Source organism: Topomyia yanbarensis, chromosome 2 (genome assembly GCF_030247195.1).
Source record: "Topomyia yanbarensis strain Yona2022 chromosome 2, ASM3024719v1, whole genome shotgun sequence".
NCBI classification, from domain to species: Eukaryota; Metazoa; Arthropoda; class Insecta; order Diptera; family Culicidae; genus Topomyia; species Topomyia yanbarensis.
This window is the reverse complement of record NC_080671.1, coordinates 325,691,535-325,716,703: the sequence shown is the minus strand read 5'-3', so window position 1 is coordinate 325,716,703 and position 25,169 is coordinate 325,691,535. Positions and strand designations below refer to the sequence as shown.

General features: G+C 39.9%; 1 protein-coding gene across 3 annotated transcripts in view; it reads left to right on the top strand.

The window, feature by feature from the left end:
- LOC131683823 (basement membrane-specific heparan sulfate proteoglycan core protein-like) overlaps window positions 1-25,169 on the top strand; it is a 171,344-nt gene that overhangs the window by 134,106 nt on the left and 12,069 nt on the right. For 2 of the 3 annotated variants that reach the window (XM_058966155.1, XM_058966154.1), the window contains exon 9: window positions 11,929-12,380. The exons of the other annotated variant lie outside the window; for it this stretch is intronic. In XM_058966155.1, the coding sequence (XP_058822138.1) occupies window positions 11,929-11,932 (4 nt within the window). In that variant the 3' untranslated portion in view covers window positions 11,933-12,380. The remainder of the gene's footprint in view (window positions 1-11,928; window positions 12,381-25,169) is intronic. 3 annotated transcript variants of the gene reach the window in all.

Below are 25,169 nucleotides of genomic sequence, written 5' to 3'. Positions count from 1 at the left end.
GAGTTATGCGTGATTCTAGAGGAACGCTGTGGTGGAATACCGAACTTGTTCGACTCAATAAGTTATGTTCTACATAACTTTTTGAGTTTAGAATCGCAGACGCAGGGACAGGTTGAATGCATTTCGCTGGCAAAGCATACATAAAAGCCCTTCGATCCCCTGAGCGAAGTGGTTGGAAAAAATGCTGCACAAATGTCTCAAATCTCAACGAGATTAAATAAATACTTTCGAAAATGATAAACTTTCATATTAGTTCAATTAGAACTGCTAATGGTTAAAAATAGTCTGACGAAGATGTAGTACTCTACTATCTTTATAACACACACTTTCCAGGCTGTACGGAGCCATCACACAGTGGTCGGAAACGCCAAAAACGTGAATTTAATTCACTAGAGGCCAAACCATCGAATACATTCACAGGGTGTCTTTGGAGGAAGTGTTCGTATGAATATTCCCCACAATCTGATAACAATTGAAATTAGGCATGGCTTACTATGATCGAACTAAAAAAAATAACTTTTTATCCTGACGAGGTAGAAAGTTGGTGTCTTCGACAAAGTTTTAGAAATGCTCATAGTAAAGAATTTTGTTGAAGAGCTTGAGCTTGTAGGACTAAAGGTTATCGATTTATAAGGCGTTTTCTATGGCAACCCCCTTAAATCTAGTATTTTTAAAATACCTTTTTTCATTGTGGCTTTTCGTGCAAACTATGTTCTAGACAAATGTGTAGGTATCAAAACTACATAAGGGGCCGTACACAAATGACGTAGCTTTTTTGGCGATTTTTGACCCCTCCCTCCCCCCTCGTAGCATTTGGTCACAAAATTCTAACCTCCCCCTCGTAAATAACGTAGCATTTCCCATGCAAAGCGCCCGAGTGATGAAAAAAAAATTACATATGTTTTTCAATTATTTTAAATACATGTCCTTTCAAAATGTTTGACGACTTTTATCAACATTTTCATTATAACAGCAAATTGCGTGCAAAATAAGCCCATTTCATGACAAATATAGTGTTGATAGTTTTGTTTTGAATTTTATATGTCAAGGGGAGCATGAAGACAAGTTCTCTCAGTTCACAATCGTGCAGCTGCCAATGATTCTAAGAACCATACGTTCATCTAAATTGCTAAATTTTGTTTGGTTGAATCCGAAGTGAAAATTTAATTCAGTTTCCAAACTGAGTCTACTAGTTAGCAACATTAGCTAACTAATGTAGCAAGTTAAATCCGCATACAAAATCTTTTCGTATTTTTGCGAGCTTGTAATTCCGTGAATCGTAAAATTTACCTCATGAAAAACTGCAACAAAGTAACTTGTTCGAATTTAAATTCATTTCTCTTGGTAATTAGGATAATTAAATTGTTTTCTCTAAACAATGGGTTTTAAACTTAATGCTACATCGCACAACTTCTAACCCTATCCTCCCCCTCGTCACACTTCGTCACAAATTTGGTATACCCTCCCTACCCCCCAAAATGCTACGTCATTTATGCATGGCCCCTAATATTGCCGAAGACTGCATGTAAAAATACTCATTCGTTTAAAAGTTATTGAAGACTTTTACATTTTTTACACCAACTTCAACTATGTATAAGAAAGAAAGGTGCAAACCAAAATGCACGAACAGGCACTTTTTTCACTGTCTAAACTATGCACAATACAGGTAAGAAGGTTTGGTGAGTGGCACTCTAGAACCCTAAGAATAGGGTAAGTTTACTTTATCATGTTTTTTTACCTTTTCTATGGAAAAGGTAAAAAAAACATGATAAAGTAATAGGCAAAAAAAATTTTTTTTCAGTTTTTTTCCGTAAAATTTAGTAATTAATGGTATGACATTTTTTGTAAGCATTAAATTCATTATGACATGTCTAACTGGGTATATATCAGTTTAGGATCTCCAATAATATTAAAAACTTCACATTTTTGCTCCCACGCTTATAAAATCTGAAATATTCCGATATATGTGAAAATAATGCTTGTAATTGAATATCAAACCAAGAATTTCAAAAATCGTGGCAAAAAAAAATTTTTTGTTGATTTTTGTATGGAAAAGGTCAAAAAACAAGATAGTGTAAACTTACCCTATTCTTAAGGTTCTAGAGTGCCACGCACCAAACCTTCTTACCTTGATGCATCACCGACACGACTGCCCCTGAGTTCTTTTCAGGTAGTTCTGATTCTTGGGCATTTGCTCATAGAATTATTACAGCCGAATCGATCAAATAAGCGATTGAAAGTATTGCACCGTACAAATCTCATGGAAAAGATGGAATCATTCCGGTACTACTTCAACGAGGATATGAACACGTCAAGCATATTTTGAAAAAAGTCTCAATGTCATGGAATACCTCAATATATCACGAACTGGATGCGCAGAATGCTTAGCAACCAACATCTGTGCTTATCTTTAAGACAAGTAGAGATGAAGCAACTGAGTGACTGTGGATGTCCTCAGAGTGGTGTGCTGTCACCACTTCTATGGAACCTTGTCACCGATAGCTTGTTAAAGAAACTTAATGAGCCTGGGTTTCCGATGTATGGTTTCCGACGTCAATTGGGTTTTTCATGCAACGAAGGATTACAACCGGAGCTCGTCCATTGCGGTTCTTTGACTGAAATTATCATCGCATATCAAGTTAAATACGTTGGGGTAATGCTTGACTCAAAACATAATTGGACAGCTCACATCGATTTCAGAATGGCGTCCGGCCAAAAAAGGGGGGGTTTCGGCAACTCTTGGGACTCAAGTAAGTGGATCTACACAACTGTTAGTCCAATACTGGCAAACGGTTGATTCAATCTCCGATTCAAACGGCTACAGTAAGCAAAAGTGATTTATTTTTGCAAAAAAATGACAGGAGCCTTGTTCGAAATAATATTGTAATGGAACCAAAAGTGTATTAAAGAAACTTTGGCAATATTTCAAACCATCAGTTATTTCATACCAAAATCCCATTTATTCAAATTGTCAAAAACGAAGATCTTTATTTCTTCAATAGTCAATCCAAATCAGTACTTTTTGTGCTACACATTTAAAACTGTAACCGCACAGCAAAATCGATAATAAGTGTGAACGTGTGGAGCCACACTACTGTACAATGCTGACCAACTAGCAGATTTAACGCTTCAGGATCGCTATAAAATCAATCTACATATGGTACCAGTACCCGGGGGTTGAACGGAATCCAATTTTCAAATTATTTACAACACGTTGCCCCAGCTGTACGCTCCCGCGATGAGTCCCGTCTGCTGACTGGAACAGTCGGCACTATAGCAATGAAATTACACTTTAATTCCAACCTCGAACCTCGGTAGCAGATTTTTTTTGTTTGTTTGTCCGTTCGGCCATATATTTTCAGCCCGGAGGGTTAGGCACAGAAGGTTTATGGGGGAAATTTCTTTTATCAAATTATGTTTTATGTGGGAATGCGGAACAAGCATTTTACGGATGAGTGGTTGTGATGATTTTTTTTTTCATTTCGATGAAAAGTAGGGAAAAATATTATATACGGTCAAAGCTACGAAAATGGCAACCAAGAGGGGAGTTTTTGAAGTAGGACTACGTCTTTGTTTTCGATATGGGGGTGCACTTTGCAATTTCTACAAAAATGGCATGCAACGAAAAGTCAATCAGCCATCTCATGATAAATTTTAAAATTTTTGCGCATATCGCCCCGAAATACTTCTAAGAATAGATTCCAATAGATAAACCCAAAGATTTTTGATATCATGGCATTAAAAATTTAAATAATGTGCAAACCAGTCAAAATATCGCGCATTTACACACAGAAGGTAGCGCTTCCCAAGTCCGACACGACAGATTTGTGTACCTAGTGCGCTAAGTTTCTATGAATGACGTCATCATCGTCTATTTAAAGAACGGATTTGGCCGGACAAGCTCAGTTGCCTGTTGAACGGCAGGCGGAGCAGATTATTGCGCTGTGTGTTTTCACAACCAGTGTAGCTGAGTTAGAAGTCCGTACATTGGTTGTGACAGTACGCTACCCAGTGTCGCTCAACACGCGACTGAGCTTGTCCGTTAAAACACTTTGCTTTCTTTTGTGTTGTGCTCGTTTCCAGCACACTTTTATGTACAATCTCGAACACAATTATTCATACACAAAATCGCTTGTACATTCGAGCTTCATTTGCAAACACGGTTAACATAGTGTCGTGGTACTAATTGTCTCTTTCGCTCTACCCATCATCATCAGCGTTGACTCATTTTGCTTTGCGCGCTTGGGTTCAATGTTTGAGGCGAATGTGTAAGTAGGTATATCTAATTTGTTAGCAGGGTTACCATATTCACAAATTTTTCTGTAATGTCACAGATTCTTTTCACAATTTTTGATCACAGATTCTTTTTACAGATAGCAGATTTTTAGCATTTTGATGAAAATTTCGCAGATTTTTGGAAATGTTGTGATTTTTCACAGAGTTTTCGGAAATTTATCACAGATTTTTTTCCTGTTTTAGTTATCACAGATGGTAAAAAGATATTTTTGACCGTGACACAGATTTCAATGTGGCATCCCTGTTTGTTAGCGGTTGCATGTGTAACTTGCATGATAGCAATCTGTGCTTTCGTTGCGCAAAGATGAAAACTTTCTTAGCAACAAATTTACGCGGATCGATGGAAAGCACAATGACAGTCTATTGTTTACCTTCGATCAATTCATTGATTCATTTCCACTTCACGTGACTCATTTCCACTTAGCCTATCCTATTTTGATTCTGCTAATAAGTACATACTACAAAGCCTATTTACAAATGAATACACTGATACTCGAAAAACTGTTGCAAAAACGCATTCAAGTCCATATATAAAATTGTTTTCGATCCTTGTATATTTATAGTTTCGATATATGATTAAGACCACTGCATTCGCTACATTTGTATGCGTACTTACAATTACAATAATGGCAAAATATAACTAGAAAGCTTGGTCTATACTAGATTATATTGTCTAAAATTTGATTTTTCTTCGCCGGTCCGGGTTTTTTACCACACACAATCGAAAAGTTTTTACAATTTTAAAAAGCTAATCTTGTGTTATAAAGATTTAGTTCCAGATATTAGTTCAATCACAGTTTTGTCTTCCTTCTTCAGATTTTCTCAAATAAGTTTAATCGGATTCGATTACCTACTACAAATTAAATGACCTGATAACCAAGAAGGTTTGGTTCAATATGTAACATACGATGTTGATTGGTTGTGCTTAAACTGTACGTAAGAAATATATTTGGTTTATTCTTACTCTTAACGTACTAGGAAAATAAACATTTTATATTAAGTAGTGTAGTCTACAGTTCGTGCAACCCCATACGGCTGCCCCTTGTAGTTTTTTCAGCGATTTTCGACCCCTCCCTCCCCCCTCGTAGCATTTTGTCACAAAATTCTAACCTCACCGACCGGCCGTTGAAAAAAATTAAATATGCTTTACAGTTCTTTCAAATACATGTCCCTACAAAATGTTCCATAGCTTTTATAAACAACATAACGGCAGATTGCGTTCAAAATAATCGCATTTCATGACGAATATAGCGTTGATTGTTTTGTTTGAATTTTATGTCATGGAGCATGAAGAGAAGTTCTCTCAGTTCACAATCCTGTAACTACCAAAGATTCTAAGAAGCATACGTTCAATTAAATTACTAAATTTTCTCTGGTTGAATCCAAAATTTTATTCAGCTACCAAACTATGTCTACTAGTTAGCACGATTATCAAACTAATGTAGCAAGTTAAATCCGCATACAAAATCTTTTCGTTTTTTGCTAGCTTACAAGTCCGCGAATAAAAAATCTTACCGCATGAAAATCCGCGTGAAAAGTAACTTGTGTGAATTTATATTTATTGGGAAAGGAGAAACATTCAATTCTTACACAGTTGCGTTTCGGCTTCGCCTCATCAGAAACCGACACTAACTTTTTGTCGGAATAGATTAGCGCCGGTTTGACGCAAATCCCTTAAAACTAAAACACACTTTGTGTTTCAATCGAACGACTGATCAAACGTGATGTCCCGTCCTAGCAGAAGTTTTGTTTATGTCGATGAGACACAGTGAAGCCGAAACTTGTCTTGGCTTAGCAGGCCTATGCGAAAGCACTATGCTATATTTCACCCTAAGGAGGAAAATTTGGTAAACACCAAAATTTCTCATTAGGGTGAAAATTTGTTGGTAAAACCAATCTTTGCACTTGAGGGAAAGAATCCTTATTTCTTACACAGTTGCGTTGAAGCCGGCGCTAATCTATTCCGACAAAAAGTAAGTGTCGGTTTCTGATGAGGCGAAGCCGAAACACAACTGTGTAAGAAATAAGGATTTGTGTCCTCAAGTGCAAAGACTGGTTTTACCAACAAATTTTCACCCTAGTGAGAAATTTTGGTGTTTACCAAATTTTCCTCCTTAGGGTGAAATATAGCATAGAACATTCAATTGTTTTTTTTCTAATCAATGGGCTCTGAAGCCCGCCGAAAACAATTGAACTTGATGCTACGTCGCGTAAATTTTGACCCGACCCTCCCCCTCGTCACATTTCGTCACACATTTGGTATGACCCCCCCCCCCCCCCTCCTCCCCTACCGCCAAAAATGCTACGTCATTTATGCATGACGACTAGACTGGTTCAATTTTTGACTTTTAGCTCCACCAAACTCTACTGATTCCTTTTATGGCCCTTAATAATTGTGCTAATTTTGGTACCGATCGGTTGTGTCTACGGACCCTCCAAAATTTCAAAGTTTATATGGAAATTAGTATGGAAAATCGGTTAAAATTGAAAATAAATTCTTATAAAATCACCTCATCAATCAATTTATGAGAACGCTATATATTTCTAAAAATATTCTTCTACTGAACACATTCGTGGAACATTGTAAGTTTGTGAAAATTCGCTGAGAAAAGTTATTAACTAAAGAAGCAGCATGGCTTCAAAACAAGTGGATTTTATTGTTAATCAAAACAACCCTGTTTGAATAGCTGCATCTGCTATACGGGAGCGGTTGGTGGTAAGCTTAGTTTACACTTGTATAATGATGGAGCTATTCAAACAGATTAATATAAAATTCTTTTGATTTTAAGTCATGCTGCTTCTTTAGTTAATAACTTTTCTCAGCGAATTTTCACAAAACTTAAAATGTTCCACGAAAATGTGCAGTTGAAGAATACCTTTTGAAATATATAGTGTTCTCATGAATTGATTGATGAGGTGATTTTATAAGAATTTATTTTCAATTTTAACCGATTTTCCATACTAAATTCCATATAAACTTTGAAATTTGTGGAGAGTCCGTAGACACAACCGATCGGTACCAAAATTTGCACAATTACTAAGCCATAAAAGGAATGGTAGAGTTAAAAGTCAAAAATTGAACCAGTCTAATGGCCACTTTCTAAATGATCTAGTCTTTAGAACTAAATATTTGAAGGTTATCACGATGCAGCATAGAGCATATATCGAATCCACCAACGATCAAGTGTTCTAGGTGCATTCCACGAGTGAAACCTATAGACATTTCATCTAAGATTGAGCTGCCCCTAAATCGAAAAATATCGTATTTCAACCAACATCATAAACATCTATTAGGACTTGTGTTAGTTTTCTTCTTACTTCTTTTTTGGTGTACCGACTCCATCAGGGACGCTGCGATGACCTCGAGAGGTGAGCTGGAATTTTCTTAATCTCTTAATCTGCCCTTCAAGAAACGAGGAATTAACTTTAATCAGTGAAAAGTATAAAATATCAATTTAAAGATGGTCTCGGCCTAGTTGACCATCTGAAAATATTAATGAAAACTCTGCTGACTGGTGGCATATGTTTAGACAAATGGTAGGTGGTATTCGCGTATCTTCTCAGTTTGGCAACAAATCAGCAGTCGTGCATTGTTATCCAAATTAAGATTCCATAAGATAACATCAAAATGTGATGTCGTTGTTTCAAGAACAAGAGTAATACATATAGTAGTTTTCAAAATAATGGTACTTTGACCCAACACCGCGGTCATTGACTTCAAATTTGTTTCAATTCGACCAACTCTTCGTGAGTTGGAGTGTTTTCTGACGGTGAAAATGGAGCTTAGGCGTATGGAAATCGGCCATCTTCAGTATCGTCTACACAATACAGGACTGATGTTCCACAGATTATAACAAGCCGAAAGATTTGTTTTGCAGAAACCTAAAACACGAGGCTGAAAATGAAAGCGTTGGAAGTAAGACTCTCGTGTATTTGGAAAATGACAATATGGACGTAAGGCTACATGATCTATCACCACGTACCCCTCGTTAGAATATTGAAAAATACATGCTATTACACCTAATACTAGGACAAACTGCTTCCCGGATATGCCTTTTGGTCAGGATGCGAGTTGAAAGACCTACTCCCGCCTACTTTACGATGGAACGTAAACCTGACGGAACTACTATTAAACAAACTACGTTATGCACCCATGCAAAGCAGAATCCTAACCGTGAGAAGAATGCCCACTCATTAGGACAATGCAAAAAAAATTTTTTTCGAATTCTCGAAGACCCCCTCTCATATTGTGACAAATGACAACGTCAGCTCAGATGCCAAATTTCACATCATTTGGACAATTCTAGACTCCCGCCCTCTTCGATTGAAAATTTTGAAATTGGTACTATGGGAAAATATGGAGAAAAAATATATGAAATGCTATTACTTTTGAAGTAGCAATCAGAAAATTACAATTATAATCTTAGTATTTGAATGGGGATATTTCCGTTTCTAGCAAAATACGGAAAAGTGGGGTACTGGGTCATTTTGGCACAAAATGCCCTATTTTTAATAATTTTTCTGATCCGTGATGCAAATCATACATATTTTGTAGTTTTTCTAATGTGAAAAAAAATCTCAGAAATCGAACGGAACCTTTTAAACCTTTGTCCGAATACGAGAAGTTGGGGTTATAGGGCCTTTTATCATTCATATAAAATTTTATCATTTTCTCATGCATATATCTCTATTATTTTTCACTCAATTTTAATAAATTATACCTTCTTGAACGTGTAAAATCCTTAGGAACAAAATAAAAATAGATTCGTTATTGATAAAATCAAGAAACATCAAGGTATCTGATATATAGTCTCGATTTCACATTTTTATCATGAAACTACACAAATTAACTCCATTTAACAACAAAATTCTTATTTAATTTACTACTTTTAGTGTAAATTACGCTTGGGGATCACGTGAGAAAAGTTTCCATTCTGGAAAAATAGGGAAAGGTGAGGTATTAGGACATTTAATGAAAAAAATGTGATTTGAAGAGTTAATGTCAAAATTTTTATGTTTCTTAATTTTAACGCTAACGAATCTTTTTTTTGTATTCCTAAGAATTTTCCAAGTTCAACAAGGTACATTTTATGAAAATTGATTGAAGAATAATAGAGATATATGCACGAGAAAATGATAAAATTTAATATGACTGACAAAGACCCTATAACCCCAACTTTTTCTATATTAGAAAAACTGCAAAATATGTATGATTTGCATCACGGAGCAGAAAATCATTAAAAATAGGGGATTTTGGGGCCAAAATGACCCAGCACGCCACTTTCACTTTTTAGAAACAGAGATATCTCCATTCAAATACTAAGGTTATTTCCTTTAAAAAGAGGTATAAATTGTAATTTTCTAATTGCTACTTCAAAAGTTATAGCATTTAATATATTTTTCCTCCATATTTTCCCTTAGTACTAATTTCAAAAATTTTAATCGAAATGGGCGGGAGTCTAGAATTGTCCAAATGATGTGACATTTGGCATCTGAGCTTATTTTGACATTTATCACAATATGAGAGGGGGGTCTTTGAGAATTAAAAAAAAAATTTGCGTGCCCTACCACTCATCCACGATACCTCAGTCTAAAAGACGGGCTCTTATACACACAGCATCGTGCACCCCAACTTCAACAGCCAGCACTATTAATGAGTAGGCGACTAAACAAATGTTTGCCCATCGCAAAAGATGCGTAATCGAAAGCCGCGTGCTCGAGATTCAACGGATATATTTGTTTTTAATTATTCATATTTTTAGTTACATATTTTAAATATTGTAAATATTTGCAGTTCCGTTAGGTTATCGCAATGAGTTATTCTAAATAAACGAATTATAAAAAAAGTGATTGCATTCAAGTACAGTACGATTTGTCTCATTATTCGCCACTCTCTAAATAAGAACTGTGTTAGGAATTGGGCTTCGACGCCCCTTCTTTGTCATCCGGCGGGAGCCGCCTATAAACCCAATGAATCAATTCTTGACTGAGATACCCAAATCCGCCGTATGCCGCACGGTCTCTAAGCTGGTTTTGTCCGGAGAAAGATAATAGACTGTTATCAACCTCCTAGTGTACCAGAGCCACAATCAGTGGCGTAGCCATAAATTTGGTTTGGGAGGGTTTTGATGAAAATCGTTGATTTTTTTTTAATGTTGAAATATAATGAGTTTGATAACTTATTGAAAATTCAGAAACAAAAGTAGTCTAATAGATGTAATTCTAGCCTACAAACAAGTAGAATCAATATGGAACAGTTTTCAAAGCTCTTTTTCAACGGTCAAGAACACATAATTTCGAAATTATAAACTTTGAAGTTTTAACAACTTCGAAGAAGCTTTCCAATATAAAACAGCGTATGATTTTATATCAAAAATTGTAGTGAATAATTATCCTAGAAGTAAATATGGAGAATTAACCCTCTACTGCCCAAATTTTTGTTTCCCTTCAAAAAACTTAAATAGTCTGTTTTTACGAAGAGAAAACCGAAAAATATATTGCCAGTTTATGAAAGTTACGGGTTTTTCAGTTAAACCTCGAAACATGCAACCCGCCAAAAGGCGGGGTTGGGCAGCTGGGCCAACAAAAATCTCTATATATAAAAGAAACTCCAAAATGTGAGATAATTGTCCAATTGAATTGTGCTCCCACATGAAAAATAGTTTTTTTTCATTTCCCTCAAATTTCCAATTTTCAACTCAAATATAATTTTATATCATGATTTCAACAAACAGATAACGTATTTGTATGATAGGTGGGAATATTTTGGAGAGGTTTTAGTGGGGTTGACAACACAAAATCGTGTATTGGAGATTTTACAGCGATTCTGCTGAACTCTGCCAAAAGACGGAATGGGGCAGCAGAGGGTTAACTCTTCAAAAATAGTAAGAGACTTGGTGTCTTCAGCAAAGTTGTTGATAATGTGATTTTGAACTATTTTGTTGAAAATATGAAGGCTACATGAATGCAGCATGCCGAAATATAGAACAATATTTGGGATTTTTTTTAACGTCAGTTCTCTTCAATATAACTATTTTTTGCAAATTTCAGAGACTCGTACCTTGAATGCAATGTGAATTTAATAAATAATGTTGTGCTCACCTTTTATGACTAATATCAAACTCAACAACGATATCATTTCGATTCGGAACACTGAATACATTCGTATAGAAATGATATTCAGTCATGATGTTTGTGGGGAATGGGTGATATTTTTCTGACGCCAAATTAAAAGAGAGCTTTTCTACATTTCTTCGATTCTTCAATTTGTACGTAGATAAATTAATGTCATAATTAAAGTTTTACATTTTTGATAATTACAAAGATGTTGAAATCTCTAAATAAAAGCGGAAAAGTTAAAGATCAGCAAAGCTTATAATCCAAATCCTTGCAAACAAACGATAAGCTTCAAAAAAATAGTCTGCCTCAAACTAATCCGTTCCCTTTGTCGTTTGAGTGGTCCGAAGCATCATGAAAGAAATAATGTTATTCGGAACCGTAAGCTGAGATCAGTTTCTGCTTTCTATTTCCTCGAATCGTCGCTAGGATTGAAGTTTTCTCGTTTTGATCAGGTCAAAATATTTCCTCCCACTGTAAGTATATCATACTGTTTTTATTTCTACCCTGTTCCAGATAAGGCCAAACAAAAATGAAAAGCAGATCACACACAGCAGCCGCATCAGCATCAGCTGACCGTGTTTTTCTCGTTTAGGATTAAGATTACAAAATCGCAGCACCCGATTCCTTCCCTCCCAACACATCCGCCATCACATCATCAGCACCATGTCGCAGGGGATTGTCCCACAGCACAGGCTGAGCCACGAAATGGCAGGACATCAAATCAGCAGTGACAGCATACACAGTGTTTGATATTATCCACGTCAGTCACATAGGACCGAGTCAGTAGGTACATAAGCTTTTAGATGGAACCACACCTTCCCGCGGAGAGATAGACAGTGACAAAGTGAGAGCGAGAGAAAGCATGCAGCATCGTCGCCCGTGTAGTGACAAAAAATGAAAACGGATGAGATAAGAGAACAAAAACATAAAAACATACATGCCATGCTTCACCCAGGAATTTTGAGGTAAGATATCGTGTTTGTGTTCATATTTTTAATGCAATAGCTGTCATTTTTGGTTTGGGATCCAGCACAACGGCGCGGCATGTTGTGAACACTATGTCAAACGAGTTTATGACTTTTGGTTGAATTGTATGAATACAGATTTGGGAAAAAACAAAAGAGTGTGTAATTATACTGACAAACGAATTTAGTGGTTTATGTCGTTTCTGCTTACTATATATGAAAGGGAGCGCTTTTTCTTTGATTATGAACATCTCGCTGAAATATTTGTGAAACAAGAGCTTTTTAATGACGACACCTATACTGCCTATAATCGCAAGTCAGTCCCATGTTCTATGGGATTCCCTATCTACATGGGACTGACTTACGATTATAGGCAGTATATGTCCGCACTACAAAATAGTCTCATCCCAGTATAACTCATTGGGAATGTGATGCGGAATGTGGGCCAATTTACGTTGGGATTCCAGCTCGAATGCAACAACCCACTCTAGTATATCAATCCGGGATCACCAACAAACGGTCTTACTTCCGTCTTACTGCGGTTGCATCGCAGACCAATAGACATATCATCCGAACCCAATTCTTCGCCAGGTTTAACGTTCATCTTGAAAGCATATATAGTTGGATCTGTGCCCTGTGGTCGCATATGCAACTACGACACGACTGATATATGCGTAAGTATACTGGGAACCGACCACTAGATAAAAATATTCCCAACTCCAAAGTTGGAGTTTTTGCTCTGACTGTGGTCCACTTGGAGATTGATAGCAATCGATCCATTGGGTTCCTGCTCCCATGCCGTAAGAGACGACTGAAAACAAAAGTCCCTTAAGTCAAGGTGTTTCTCCGTTCCGAGGACTGAATATACCCGTTGTGCACAAAGTGTCGTGGTTCTTACTCTTACTGTGTCAAACGAATCTCTGATAAAGTGGACGTTTGTTTCTTTGCAACTCGCGGGACTCAAATGATGGCCAAGTTCCTAATAATAATATCGGGGTTCGCTATAAGCGATTTAAGGCCAACGTGTTTGGTATCTTCTAGTCTGATCGACAAAGGTTGGAGAGGCTCAAATTATTCTTCAACATAATTGTACAAGACTATGAATCTATCCCGCCTCGTACAGGAAAGAAAACCTTCCATAACCTTGGTTGAAGAACGTTATTTCCATATAGAAAACTTCTAAGTTGAAAAACTACTTAACCCCGCCTTAGTAATTTTCAACAAAATTAGTATGACTGATTTACGTAAAGTGCAGAATGCTTCGTGTACTTGTAAATAGTACTATTGACGCAAGTCTTACATTCGAGCTCACAACTCGCAATATTTGTACTGCCACAGTCAATATGGTTGTTGATAACATAGACAGGAAATTGTTTATTGTTCGACATATTTGCCGCATAATGAATTATTTTCTTCTGGTAATTTCAAAGGAATAGTACCTTACTATGACAGAAATTGGCTTCCACTCATAATCGGCAGCTATGCAAATGCGCATCACATAATTTAGGCCAACTCAAATATCAATTCAAGAGTCACTGAACTAATGGAATACATAAGCAGCACAACTCTGCATATACTCCATGAAGTAAATCGCACAACATTGGCACAAAATGTGTCAGATAAAACCTGCAATTCCGACAGTAGTACGCATGAGTTGGCAAGCTGACTCGCACCAAACGAGCTCGATCCGTCATTATCTAATCTGAATACAGCATCTTTGATCGTTCAAACGTCTCGCTAGATATCGTAATACAAAACCTACGAACTGGGGCCCCTACGCAGAATGCTTAGCAACTAGGTTTAATGAGTATTTTTTAACAATTGTATCTGCATTGGACTGCCCAAAAAAAAGAATGAATTTTTGAAAACTCAATCGGCCCACCCCTTAGTCGATTTATAGTTCCACCAGAAGTACTTGCACCAAATTTTAAGCAAATAAAAAAAGCTTAGCTACCGGACCAACGTGCCTGAAGTTTGCATGGGATTTTTCGACAATTTATATGGAGAAAACCCACCAGCTCGCTTTTTCACCGCTAGGTGGTACTGTATGCATCGTATTATCACTGTAAGTGAAAATAAGATAGATAATTTAATTGTCTACAACTTTGCCCAAGACTTCTAGTCAATGCGATTTTGTTAAAAGAAGTTATTAAACTTTTAGCGAAATGATGTCTGAGTCAGTTTTGCATGGGGCCTAGCAGTGCATGGTTATGTATCAGTACTCGATTCCCACGAACTATACATTTTTGTGAAATAATGGTGAGATTTAGATCAATAGTATGTTTGGAAGAATTGCATCACATGATACGAGCTATGTTTTAGTAGGAAAATTTTAGTTCCAAATGTGACCGCATAGAGGACGCCAACAATAACTTTTTATAGAAGAGAGATAGAATATCAAGATGTTCAGAAGAATTATTATAAAATGCCTGTTCTACAACTTTGTGGAAGACACCTAATTTCTATCTCTCTCCGTTGAAAAGTTAGTGTTGGCGCCCTCTATGCGGTCACAGGTGTAACTAAATTTGTCTAACCAAAAGATAACTCGTATTATGTACTACAATTCTTCTGAACATACTATTGAGCTAAATTCTACCATTATTTCACAAAAATGTATAGTTCGTGGGAATCGAGTACTGACTCAGACATCACTTCGTTAAAATTTTAATAACTTCTTTTAACAAAGTCAGATTGACTAGCAGTCTTCAGTAAAGTTGTAGACAATTGAATTATCTATCTTATTTTTACTTACAGTGATAATACGATGCATACAGTGCCACCTAGCGGCGAAAATGCGAGCTGGTGGGGTTTCTCCAAATTAATTTTACGAAAAATCCCATACAAACTGCAGTTACGTTGGTCTGGTAGCTAGACTTGTCCGATTTGCTTCAAATTTGGTGCAAGTACTCCTGATGGAACTAGGAATCGACAAAGGGGTGGGCCGATGGGGGTCATTTTTTTCTTGTCACTCTAATCTGCATGCGAGTTGAATGAGTGTATAAAACAAACTAACTAACGGTAGCAGCATACCAAAAGGCAGGTCCGCTTCGAGTTAACCGTGCTTATCGAGGAACCTCTTGGTGGGATACCGAACTTGCCCGACTCAAAAAGTTATGTAGAAGAGCTTGGAATCGCAGACTCAGAGACGGGTCGGAGCTTACAGAAATTGGGCATTTGCTTGTAGAATTGTGATAACCTAATCGAGCGAATGGACCATTGAAAATATTGCTCCGTATAAATCTCCGGGAAAAGATGGTATCGTTCCATGTTTACTTCATAGAGGATACGAACGCTTCATGCATATTTTGAAAAAGGTTCTTACTGATAGTCTTATTAAAGGATAGTTTGACGTGAGGGGAAATAATTGAAAAATTGATTCCCAAAGGGTGTTACGTTACATATGAGGAGACTAAGAGTCGGAGACAGTCTGACGCCTTTTCTTCTCAAATAAGTGGAACGTTTAATCGACCACTACATTCGGGATAATAGTTTGGGCAAGCACCCGCTTCATCCAACTCAACATGCATCTCAGCAGGAAAAGACTATCTCCATCCTATTACAAAATATTGTCTAAAAGGTTTTTCACAAAACCAATCAAGTTTAGGAGTTGTTCTTGACATAGAATTTCTATTTTAGAAAAATCATGATCATGGAATACCTTTATATATCACGAAATGGATACACGCAATGCTTAGCGACCGACATCTGTGCTCATCGTCAAGATAAGTAGAACTGAGTAAACTGAGTATCTGTGGATGTCCTCAATTTGGTGTGCTGTCAACACGTTTATGGTGTCTTGTCGCCTAAGACTTGTGGATGAAACTTAATAAGCTTGGTTTTCCGACATTTGGTTTATCCGATGATTATCATATAATGATCACCAATAATTACAATAATACAATTTGTGTGACTGTAGATGTATAGTTATGCAATGATGTTTTCAGTGGCGTAGTGAGAAATTTTTTTCGGGGGGATATGAATAATTTTTGTATGTATGTACAAGTTATGCATGTATGTTTTTAGAGAACATAAAAAATGTTCAACCCGAGCAGGAAAAAAAAAATACAAAAACCAACAACTCAGTGAACGGGTTTGGATAGCCACCCGACTTGCTAATACAACTACATTTGCACGCAATTTGATTCCTCCCCAGCATTACTTCGGGAAGAACTTTTAACACACACTCCTATCCAACTACTTAGTAGTTAGTTCCTTTATTAGGGTTACAGCACCCATCTTCGACACACTACCAGTTTTCGACCACCCCCACAACGTGGGAATTTTTGTTTGATATTAGGAAAGCTAGCTGTGGGTCTAGAATTAGCGCTCTTTCCCTATGAGGACAATCTGGGCGGCAAACTTCAGACTGTCCAATTTACTAAGCCCTTCAGTTCCCTTGTGCCATTTAACCCATTCATGCCCATGTTGTTTGTGGACAACAATGTTTTTAAACAGCTATAACTTTTGATTGAGGCGATATTTGCTCACAAAAATAAGTAAGGCTCATTCATGTGATTGTTGTCTTTAATTTGAGTATTAACAGTTACAAGGATCAGCTCTAGAACTGAAGTTATTGCAATTAGTCAGATTGTATTCCGATGGAGCAGTGCTGCCAGGGACAGTTTACGTTGACGACCGAAAATGATTTTTTCTTATATCTTCGTTATGGTGCAATATTAATGAAAACTGATAAAACTTAACAATTTAGACTGTCGTTGGCTACGTTTTCCACGTAATTGGACTATTGTAATTATTCTAGGAGAATTTTATTGAGCATTAGAAGGTAAAAATTGACCAGCTTCTAGCACTGCCATGGAAGCACCTATTTTTATGAAAATAGGCATTTCGTATTTCTTGACCCCACCGTTTTCAAGGAAAAATAGTTTTGAAACCCTACATGCACTAGAAAAAAGTTGGGCATGAAAGGGTTAACCATAACGAAGATATATGAAAAAATCATTTTCGGTCGTCAACGTAAACTATCCCTGGCAGCACTGCTCCATGGGAATCCAATCAGACTAATTGCAATAACTTCAGTTCTAGAGCTGATCCTTGTAACTGTTAATACTCAAATTAAAGACAACAATCACATTAATGAGCTTTACTTATTTTTGTGAGCAAATCTCGCCTCAATCAAAAGTTATACCTGTTTAAAAACGTTGTTGTCCACAAACAACATGGGCATGAATGGGTTAATACCACTTCTTTGTTGAGCTTCCGACTTGTTCACGAACTACTCGGTCTAGTCCCCTACAATGCATCTAACCTACTCCGACGAAGAATTCCCCGGCGAGAGTATTTCAAAAGCGAGCCAACCAGCCAGGTGCCGAGGTCAGTTCGGTCCGGTTGAGTAGGGCGTCCGGTTCGCTGGAGCCCCGGCGCAACTAGTGGTGTCTCGTCGCGGTTTACTCAGTCTAGTTCCCGGCGGTGAATCTGACTGTACGCTGACGGAGAGTTGCCCGGCGAAAGAAGTTCTGCCGGTACCGATTCTTCTTTGGTTTCAGTACCAAAACTTCGTTAGACCTTTGGCTCCGTGTCCGGTGCCATTTAGTACCGCAACTCATTTAAGCCCTTTAGTTCTTTTCTTGTGCCATTTAGCACTACTTTCTTGATGAGTCATTCAGCTCCCCGACTTGTTCGCGAACTTCACTGTCTAGTACCTGACGATGGATTTGACCTACTCCGACGGATAGTTCCCCGGCGAGAGAAAGCTAGGTGCCGAGGTCAGTTCGGCGATTCCGATGAAGTAGGGCGTCCGGTTCACTGGTGCCCCGATTACCCTCAACTAGTAGTGTCTCGCCGCGGTCTATTCAGTATAGTCCCCAGCGGTGAATCTAGCTTACGCCGACGGAGAGTTCCCTGGCGAAATAAGTTCTCCTAATACCGATTCTTCTTTGGTTTTCGCTATATTTGTATCGGAATAACCGGTGGGGTGCCATGGTTGGTCTGGCTATTCCGGATGGAGCGTGGCGTCCAGTTCGCTGGCGTTTCGACGACTCATGCTCGGTGCTCTGTTGCAGTTTACCCGAAACTGCTGCTCGATGTTCATCACGCCGTTTCCGCTATAAGACGGTCATAAACTACATCATAACTCTGTTGACTGCGTCCCACGTCTTTACGTCGCTTGTCATTCTGTAGGCTACATTATCCGGGATGATGACCTGTCCTCCCGTTTTAAGTAGATCCCTGCACGTCGCTTCAAACCTCGGTCATTCGAAGACCGCATGCTCCGGTGTCCCCTGGACATTCTCAAACTCTGGGCACAACGGTGACGTTGCGTACCCGAACCGATGAAGATACCTCCTGAAGCAGCCGTGGCCCGACAGGAGCTGTTTCAGGTGGAAGGCCATCTCTCCGTGCTTTCTATTGACCCACGTCGACAGATTTGGGATGAGCTGGTAGGTCCACTTTTCTTTCTCCGTATTGCCCCATTCCTGCTGCCACGTCACCATCGAAACGATTTCCATCATCTTCCTCACGTTTCTTGCGTTTCATTGATTGTAGCACTTGATATCCTCCACCAGGGTGATGCAGATGGGTATCATTTCGACGATAATGCATACTTCCTCCGAAGATATTATTTTGTACGCAATCGTACGACCACCAGCCGGAACGTTCTGTTCAGCTTTTCGAGGTTTCGCTTAGTTTTAAGCGCTGCACCCCAGGTTGGAACTTCATATCGCAGTATCGATGACGAAACACTAGATAACAAACCGACTTTGCGCAACTGTAATCAACATGGTTGTGAAAGCTCAACAGGTCGTCGATTATCACGCCCAATTGCTTCAGTGCACGCTTCGATGCAATCACGTGCCTATTTACAAGTTGACCCCGTTCATCCAGCTCTCGATCGCGTCGATTGTCACCGACACCTCCACTTCTCCAAGTGCCTCACTCATCGCTGTTAGTGTCATGTAGTCCGCGAAACGCACGATTTTCGATTTCTTTTCTGGGGAGCCGTAGTGTTATGACTCCCTCATACATCCCGTTCCAAAGAGTTGGACCGAGAATGGAGCCCTGAGGAACGCTCGGTGCGACTCGAATTGACTTCTGCCATTCGTTCGTCGCGTATAGCAGTACTCTACTCTGGAAGTAGCTCTTCAGGATCTGGCTCATTCTTCTATGCAGCGCTGCGATCATCTAAACACTTCTGCAGTAGCATCCTGAACATGTCCGGATATGCCAGGATCGCAACTTTCAGCGCCACGTTTGGTATTCCATCCGGACCAGGGGCTTTCTTTGATTTTAGTCGCAGCGACGCATTTTTGAGCTCGTCGTTAATCGCTTGCCACTCGGCTGTGTTTGCTCCTTCTTCTTCGCCGTACGGTGTCGTTGACCAGGTAGTTGGAACGTGCTTCAGGAAGAGACCCTCAACGATTATCTTTAGCTTAACCGGGCATAATTCAGCTGGTGTCGACCGGCCCTCATCTTCGTCTTGACCACTCAGTACGCGTCCCCCAGGAATAGGCGTCAACTTCTCAGCACAGCTTCTTAGCTTGATCTTCCGTTTTAAAAGCGTACCTACCTACTCGAAACGTCGCTTGCCCTCCTCTCTCACTTTCCGAGCCCGCCCTCTGGCTCTAAGACAAGCAGCGTGTAGCGTACTGAGCTACTCATTTAACCAGTAAGTTGCGCGTCTGCTGCGTGGCTCCAGTTTTCGTGGCATTGTAACGTCACAAGCCGTTACAATCCTTCTTGTTAGATCAACCGCATCAACGTACTTGATTCCTCTGTTCGCCGAAGTGACTCATTAAAGAGGTTTTTTTAAAGACTTTCGTCTTTCACTTTAGCTTGCCGGTCGACCTTCTTCGTGCTGCAGCAGGGTTCCATTGGCCGATGCGGTAGCAAATCGCCTGGTGGTCGCTATGGGAGTACTTCTCGCACACTCTCCAGTCCATGTTCTCCGTCAGTCATGGACTACAGAATGTGGCGGAATTTCTCTTGGTACCGATGTCCGTTTCGTGAACCAATAAGTTTCCAGTTTTGTTACGATACCAGGAGCCATTTAGCTCCCCGCCTCACCGCGATCTACTCGTTGTAGTCCTCGGCGATAAACCTAGCCACCACAACGATCTGACCAGTAGGTCGAGGTCTGCCGCCAATTTTCACTACAATATTCTCACAAGATAACTTTTGCACATGAAACTTTGAAAATTCCATTTAAAATATTAGGCATATATTTGTTGAACACGTTCAATTTTTTCAAATTTCTTCAAAATATTTCGGGGAGGGGGGAGGTTGTTTATCCCCAGAGCCCTCTCCCGATACTACGCCGCTGGTAGTACTGTTGGGCATTTCTTAACGAGATTATGTATTGATCAACTAATACTAGAAAAGACAGGGGTGCAATTAAGTTTTGGGGAGATATTCAGGGGAGGAGGGGGGCAGTGAAGTCCTGCATCTGTATATCAGAGACAGGGGAGAAAGGGTGGACAAAGTGAACAGGGGAAAGAAGGATATTAATTTTCAGTTTTTGGCATCGCGAATCAACGGTAAGGATTAGAGACCAGGTCGGTCTTCATCAGGATGCATCATGTATTGGAACGCCGGGAGGTCTTTATCGAGCCAGTGGGGGTTTCCTAGTACGGTTCAGATGCGCGTCAGTAACATACCGCGTTCCGCGTGTGATGCTGTGCTGTACGTATCGTGCTTGTTGGGTTATTCGGCAGAGATGTTTTGTGTCATCTTGGAGTTGGAACAGGCGGAAGAGGGCACTTCTGAGAATTATAAAAAAAATAATAGGGGCAGTAAAATCTGAATATTGATGGTTTTAGGAAGGTGTATGCAAAGGACATATAGAGGAGATCGCGGCTTGTCAGTATTTTTAAATTTGTTCTCGAATTATTTTAAAGTTTACTTACGGCAATCGATAAAACGGTATCGCCACCAACTTCCTCCAAAGAGAAGGGTGAAGGGTGCGGATGAACCAAAGGAGGAACGATAGGATAGTATGGAAAAATATTCAAATCAGCACTCAAACACACAAATGTGCTATATAATATTCCAATGAAGCAGTTAAAAACCACTTTATATCTACATTTTCCCAATTCAAGGAACTGAGTCGAATGGGTTACGAGTCGATTTTCGGAATGGATGCATAACATTTCTAAAAGAGACGGGCAAAACTAGTTCACAGAATCACCCCCAGCATCGCCATTCGAACGGAAATACAATTCATCCGCGTCGCGGCGATCATGCCGCTATGTGACATGGGAAAAAATACCTACCCCGTATTTGCCAGCGCGCACCGGTAACAAAGTGCTGCATCGAGAGTGCTACTTTCGCGATGCGCCCGCGAGATAGTAATCGCCGGGCATGTGCATAGGTGTGTACGTGCTTTTGCGAACACAATGCATTTCAAAAAATGAAACCTTGCTAGTCACAGGTACCATTTGTCTTTGTCACCGATTCTCATCATACAGCATACAGTTTGAGGAGTACATCGCGTTTCTATTAGACCGGTGCAAGGTTTTTCAACGAAAAATTCAAATGCTCGAAATAATGGGTAATGAGTTTGCAGGTTTCACCACAAAGAGCTGCTCGTTCGATGGTGTAAATATTCAAACACAAGTTTTTCATGATCCCATTGAAAATTTACATACAAAATGAACATGGAAAGCACTAAATTTATTTAAAACCTCTGACCATGCAACAAAACGAAGGCTTATGTTTGGCAAAAGTCCATTACTTTTTTATATTGAGCAGGATTTTCCAAGGGAAGCGTGAAGCGGTCTAGCGTCTATCCATGCAACGAGCGCATCACGTATGTTCCTTTCCGGGATGAGGGCGACCTTGAGTAGGTATCTACATCTGAAATGATAGTAAAACTAGAAGTGGAGCATGTGGCTGGGTTGACACGTTTGTGGATAAAGTGCACGTCTGTCAGATGAGTGCAAAGCGAGAGAAATAAAAAAAACTGAAAACTTTGTATCGTTTCATTTTGAGTTTTCAAGCCAACAACAATGAATCACATCTTGCTGCAGATGAAGTTCCAATTAATTTTTGTACCAAACTGCAAACTGAGACTAGTTGTGAATGTATTCGAAACAAGATTTATCTACATTGAAACAACTATGTTGCTATGGTACATCATGGTGAATTGAATTTTATCTAGACACAGTTTTTAGCAATTCATTGCTTTTGATAGTACAGAGAAGCATTGAGAGTAAATGTCATATAAATACCTAAACAACTTTTCTGCCATCCAATGACAATCATAGATAAGAAACAAATCAAATTTTGACATTGGTTTTCATTATTTTAGAATTTGGCCAAATAACAAGCAAAATGTTGTTTCTATACTCCGATGAAGAACTTACTTTATCATTTTGATAGACTTTGTTACCAATTCTTTGCAAAAATAACAGCTGTAACTGTGATCAAATACAATACTGATACTAAGAATTCTTCCTGGCCAGGACGTGAAGATTGAGAAAATGGCTCAGTAAATTCGATGGCACGACCAAGCCAGGCAAATTAATAATGGTTCTTCATATACAGTATCCCACACTGATAAAAAATCACACTATAAAACCAAAGGAAATTTAACATCATTTTCAAGTGCACTTGAATGTTGAAATGCAAATCAAATGATTTCCCTTCGAATTTCACATGAAAATCTATTAAAACGCAGTTCATGTGCTATTTCAAATTATATTCATGCTACTTTCACATGAATACGATATGTTTTACCATTGAATTTTGGTTGCCATGCTGTTGAGTCACATAGTATGAACTTTCCACATGACATCGATGCGAAAAACAATGCACTATCCATATGTAAAACAATTGATTTCACCGATTTTTCTACCCATTAAATCTATACGTAAAACTAATTGATATTCACGTGTAATTCATTTGAAAATCTTAGTCAATGGTATTTCTTATGATGTTGATGTGATTTTCACATAATGTTCGCAAGAATTTCATTTGAAAGTCATATTGTCCACACTCTAATAGATATTCACATGGCAAACGTATCATTTTCATGTGTTTTACAATTGAATCAATTCAAGTGTTTTCCACATAACTCCGCTAGCGAATGACGGATCTCAATAGTACCATGTCTGTAATAATATACGTACATGGAACTATTGAGAACCAGAGCTACAGGTCCAAAGCCCTGGTAAAGGAGGATGGTTGTGATGATCCGGGCCGAGATCACCACGTAAAGCAAGGTAGGGCATAACCCCAATTCCAAGTCGTGAAGGACCCGTGCCGAGGGATGAGTGATCGAGGGGGTGAAAAAGATGCTCGATCGTTAACGGAGCCTGTGGGGTACCTGGGCAACCCCCACAGTAAGCGTCCCTTACCACGCTAATGCGGAGCTCTGGCGTGGCGGACATTTATTTCTCGCGCGACTCGTGGGATTTTACATGGAGTTATCAAAAAATAAAAACAAACAAACGGAGGTGCCAAACCCCTTCGCTAGAGGTGGTTTGGCGAGGTCTCCCCCCCCGTGGGGAGAGTAGTGGAGCGATGAGTGCTGCATCTGAAAGCACCAGTGACCCCCCAGCAGCGGTAGGCAATAGCCCTACCAATGCACCGGAGGGGCCACTATCTGCGATGCGCAAAGTAGCGAAGCAACTCGATTCAATAATCGAGTTCACTAGCGCAAAGCAGAATATAGCCAAGGAGTTGAAGTTGAGCCTCCTGGAGCTCCGGAAAGCTGTTCGTGTCGCAAGACAGGAACAGCAGGCCTATGCTAAGAGGGTGGAATGTCGGGAGAGGCCCGACAGAGAAACCCAGACAGTGGCCTCCAATAGGGAGGAAAGAGAGAAGGTCGATAGAGGTTCACAGACAGTGGCCTTTACCTTCTACGGAGCAGCCACGTCGATCGGAGCGGCGACCGAGTTCCCCTCGAAGGGAAAAGGCAAGGGCAATCGCAAGACGGCATCGAACGCGAAGCGCCCTAGGAAGTCGCCAGGCGAGGGTTCCAAAACCGACACCACTCGACGTGCAACCGTTAAGGTCAAACGCCGTTTGGGCGAGGTAAGCGAGGGCGAGAGTGACCTCGCTGTGGAGAGCGATGGTACCAGCAACCCGGCACGACCGGGGCAGGGGGGCTCAAACCCCTGGATGCTGGTCACCAAGAAAAAGCCGGCACCGACACCGGAGGTACCGCGACCTGCGAAGAAGGCCAAGGACAGAGGCGAAGCCTTGTGGTTAAAAACCGACAAGGACAAATACGCCGATGTCCTAAAATAGATGAAGGTGGCCGAAAGCCTCTCGGCCCTTGGGCAGGATGTGCGTAGCGTAAGACGCACCAACACGGGAGAGATGCTTCTGGTGCTGAAGCGAGGTGCACAATCTAGTGCAGTATACAAGGCCTTGGCCCAAGAGGTCCTTGGTGAGGGCGCCCAAATCAGGTCGCTAGGTGCGGAAACGACTCTCCAGTGCAAGCACTTGGACGAGTTCACGACCGCAGAAGACGTCGTCGCAGCCGTTAAGGAGCATTGCGACGTCACAATCGAGCGGGCCTCTGTGCGATTGAGAGATGGACCCTCTGGCACCCAAGTAGCCTACCTCAGGCTACTGAAGGCGGATGCCAAAAAGGTAACCGAGAAAGGAAAGCTGAAGATCGGTTGGTCGGTATGTCCTATTAGTATACCCCAGCCGCCTTCAGTGGATAGGTGCTATCGGTGCCTTGAGTCCGGCCACAAAGCATACGAGTGCAAAGGCATAGATAGGAGCAAACTATGTCGTCGCTGCGGCGAGGAGGGACATAAAGAGCGGGGGTGCACTAAGGCACACAAGTGCCTTATCTGCACCGCTAAGAAGCAAGCCCAT